This window comes from Gekko japonicus, unplaced genomic scaffold, assembly GCF_001447785.1.
Source record: "Gekko japonicus isolate JY-2015 unplaced genomic scaffold, Gekko_japonicus_V1.1 scaffold241, whole genome shotgun sequence".
Classification (NCBI taxonomy): domain Eukaryota; kingdom Metazoa; phylum Chordata; class Lepidosauria; order Squamata; family Gekkonidae; genus Gekko; species Gekko japonicus.
The window spans coordinates 1,015,803-1,019,397 of NW_015160216.1; the positions used below are offsets into that span (position 1 = coordinate 1,015,803).

General features: G+C 43.9%; 1 protein-coding gene across 1 annotated transcript in view; it reads left to right on the forward strand.

Annotated features, from left to right (window-relative positions):
* The window catches only part of LOC107109902 (cell cycle control protein 50C-like), a 10,857-nt gene that overhangs the window by 5,152 nt on the left and 2,110 nt on the right, over positions 1-3,595 (forward strand). Inside the window, exon 5 of the mRNA XM_015410614.1 lies at positions 2,298-2,438. Within this exon, the coding sequence (XP_015266100.1) occupies positions 2,298-2,438 (141 nt within the window). The remainder of the gene's footprint in view (positions 1-2,297; positions 2,439-3,595) is intronic.

Sequence of the window (3,595 nt, forward strand, 5' to 3'; positions counted from 1 at the left end):
AAGAGATTGTAAGCCACTCTGAGGCTCCGAGTGAAGAGCGGGGTATAAATCCAACTTCTTCTTCTAGAAGATCAATATTAAAATAATCCAGGATTTTTGAAACAGAACTGAGAAAAGTTACTAGAGATGAGATTGTTATTGCTGCTCTGAACTATAAGATGATTCTGTTTACTTTTTTTCTGATTACCATACTGGACTGCTTCATGCACGCAGAACAAAGAAGCCATATATCCCCTTAGTGATTGTTTTACTGTGCAGAAATAAGCATGTCTCTTGCAGATAATGAGAACTAGTAAAGTTAACAAAGAATGTATTATTTAAAATAATCATGAGGGCCCAATCGGAATCCTGTGATGGCAACAGCTTGCAATCTTGTCATCCCCCCCAATGCCTTTTTGAGTGCTGAAACAGTCCTGGCAGGCTGTTTCAACACCTGAAAATGGTGGTGGTGGGGGGGGACAAGATCACATTGTACCACCATGCCACCGGGAAACATCTAGTTTGGCTCCTAGAGTCCTGGAAGAGAAGAATCCTACCATGGCAGAAATGACCCTGCCCTCTGTGGCCTGCCTTCAGCCCAACTAATCCAAAAGTCCACTTGCTGCCATGGACTGCTGTTATAACAGATCCGTGGCTTGTAATATCCTAATCAAGCTGTTTTCTGGTGCCAAGATATCTATAGAGCTCAAGAGGCTCTGTCATGCAGTAATTAGCGTTAGTCTGGGCAGAAGCCCACGGAGTAAAAGGGTTTTTCTTAGGTTCTTAACCTTGGCCTAGAGGCATTCTCAGCATAATCAACTCACAGATTTGTTGTGAAGACAAGTGTGGGAAAGAGAAAGCACTGTGCACTGCCCTGAACTCTTTGGAGGAAGGGTGGGATGATCTGATATTTAACAGACAGATGTGGTAGATAAAAGAAGGTCTGAGTGTTTGTTTATTTTACTTATACCCCACCGTTTCTCCCCATGGGGCCAAAAGCAGCTCACATCATTCTTCACTCCATTATATCCTTACAACAACCCTGCAAGGTAGGTTGGGTCTCCCAGATCCTAGTCTGACACTACACCGTTACACACTAGATCCCACATAGCTTGACTCAGCAGATGGATAAGCAACAGAGGGATTCACCAGTTCCCCTCAGAGGACCAAAGTAGTCAAACATTTTTCTTGCATATGTAGGCCTGCAAACCAGCATACAAGGAGAGATTGGGGGGGGGGGGGGGTGTCTTAACATTTTGTGCTCTGATCAGTAACAGCAAGAGACCGGCTAGAGAACAGCAATGGAGGGTGTTGTTTTTTGTTCCTTAAAAGCAGCTGATTGTGGAGTGTTAACTCTTTTACCACTAGCTACCAATAGCCCCAAGAAAGGCAACCTCTCATACACATATTCCAAATGAAATAAACGACAGACCCATTTTAGACACAGTTAACTGCATATACTGTGTAGATTCAGGAGGGTAGTCACGTGTTGGTCTGAAGCAAGACGGCCTGCAAGACAGAGCTCTCCTGCCAGGCTTTTAGTTAGGAGCCGCCCACCACTACCACCAACTATTATTGTTAGTAACACCGGGGTAGTTGGTTGGCCTATATGGAGATCAAGCCACAGTAACGTACAAGACAGATACGGCTGAATTGGGACTTGTGTCCATCTACAGGATGCCATCTTCAATGTGATTGGAAGATCATTTCTATGTTGAGCACTTTAATTGTAATGATATGGTTGTTTTATCGTGTTTTATCTGGTTTTATAGGTTTTATGTACTCTGGCACATAGTGCCTTTAAATGAAAGCCACCATGAGCCCGTTTGCGGGGAGGGCGGGATAGAAATCCAATAAAATAAAATGAAATAATAAAATAAAAAGCAGCAGAAGTATGAATGAATCCGATGGCACCTTTAAGACCAACAAAGTTTAATTCTGGGTGTAAGCACATAAAAGATTATACCTTGAATAAAACTTTGTTGGTCTTAAAGGTGTCACTGGACTCAAACTTTGTTCTGTATATACTGTAAATACTCCCATATGCCTGTGTCAGATAGTAACTGAAACTGTCTTCAGTATTGGAGGGGATGTTCTTGCTCTGGAAATTTAACTGCTTTCCTTCTTGTGAGCGGCAGAGGATCTTAAAGTATGAGAGAGAAGTTAATTCCTTCTTTCTGTTTTCGCTCTCTGTCTGCTTTAGAAGCATGGCACACGAGTGGAACTTGTTCATGCATTCTTGAGCCTCTGCTAAATAGTCACATTGCAGATGTTTGCTATTGGTTTGCCATAAGATGTTGCTTCTGAACTCTACCCAGATACAATAGACCTTTTTTACTATCCTAATTCTGCAACTGCTCTGCAAGTCCCGTTGCTGAGGCGAGGGAACACATGGTGGACTGATAAAAACGTGAAATTCCATAATCCAGCATCACACAATTTATCTTCTGCATTTGCTGGTAAGAATTATCCTATTGGCTTCCTTTAGCTTAAAGATGGTGCACCAGTTTGTGACATGAAGCTAGCAGCCTTGCTGGGGGGAAAGTCTGTTTCTTGACAATGCAGCTTGAGCACATCTCAGAGTAGTGATGCAAGCCAGTCCCAATTTCTGGCTGCCCTGAGTGCTAGCAACAAGAAATGGTGGCCTTGAAGTCGGAAATCACCAACTCCCTACCTTTCCCCATTCACTGTGCAAGAGACTTATATAAAAGAAATTCCCCTCACCATAAAATCAATGCCCAGGCCAAACCGCTGGACCTAGAAACACCCAATTCAGGGAGAGCACTCCTACCATGACATAGGTGCTCACTAAAAAGGGAATTTTAGAAATTCGACTCCTAAGGGGGTCAAAAGGGGCAAAATGTGCTTCCCCCACTGATACCTATGCGGCTGCCAGGCTGCTGCTTCCTTGAACCCCCCACTCTCTGATTGGTCAGCTGCAGAGCTCAGTGTTCTGAGGTAAAAAACACCCAACAGTTACAGGAGACTGCACAGAGCTAATGACAGTTGCGGAAATCAGGAATGGCCAACAACCACAGTGGTCAAAAATACCAGTGATATCAGGAGGTCCAGTAGTGGGGCCAGGACACTAGGAGCCCTCACACTATTGACCCCCCCCCAGCACCAAAAATACAGCGCATCACTTGCCCCGGAGTCCCTATCTATACCTTGTGGCTAATAGCCACTGATGGACCTCTGCTCCATATGCTTATCTAATTCCCTCTTGAAGCTGTCCATGCTTGTAGCCGCCACCACCTCCTGTGGCAGTTAATTCCATGTGTTAATCACTCTTTGGGTGAAGAAGTACTTCCTTTTATCTGTTCTAATCCGACTGCTCAGCAATTTCATGGAGTGCCTATGAGTTCTTGTATTGTGAGAAAAAAGGGAGAAAAGTACCTCTTTCTCTACCTGCTCTATCCCATGCATGCATCTGTGTGTCCTCAGCCTGCCCCTACCTTTCTAAGAGTAATTCCCATATCCCATTAAATTACATCCCTAATGCCAATGAGATGGTCTGGAGTTGTTTTCTGTTGCCCCGGAAGGTCAGACCAGAACCAACAGGTTGAAATTAAATCAGAAGATTATTTGGCTAAACATAAGGAAGAACTTCCTGACA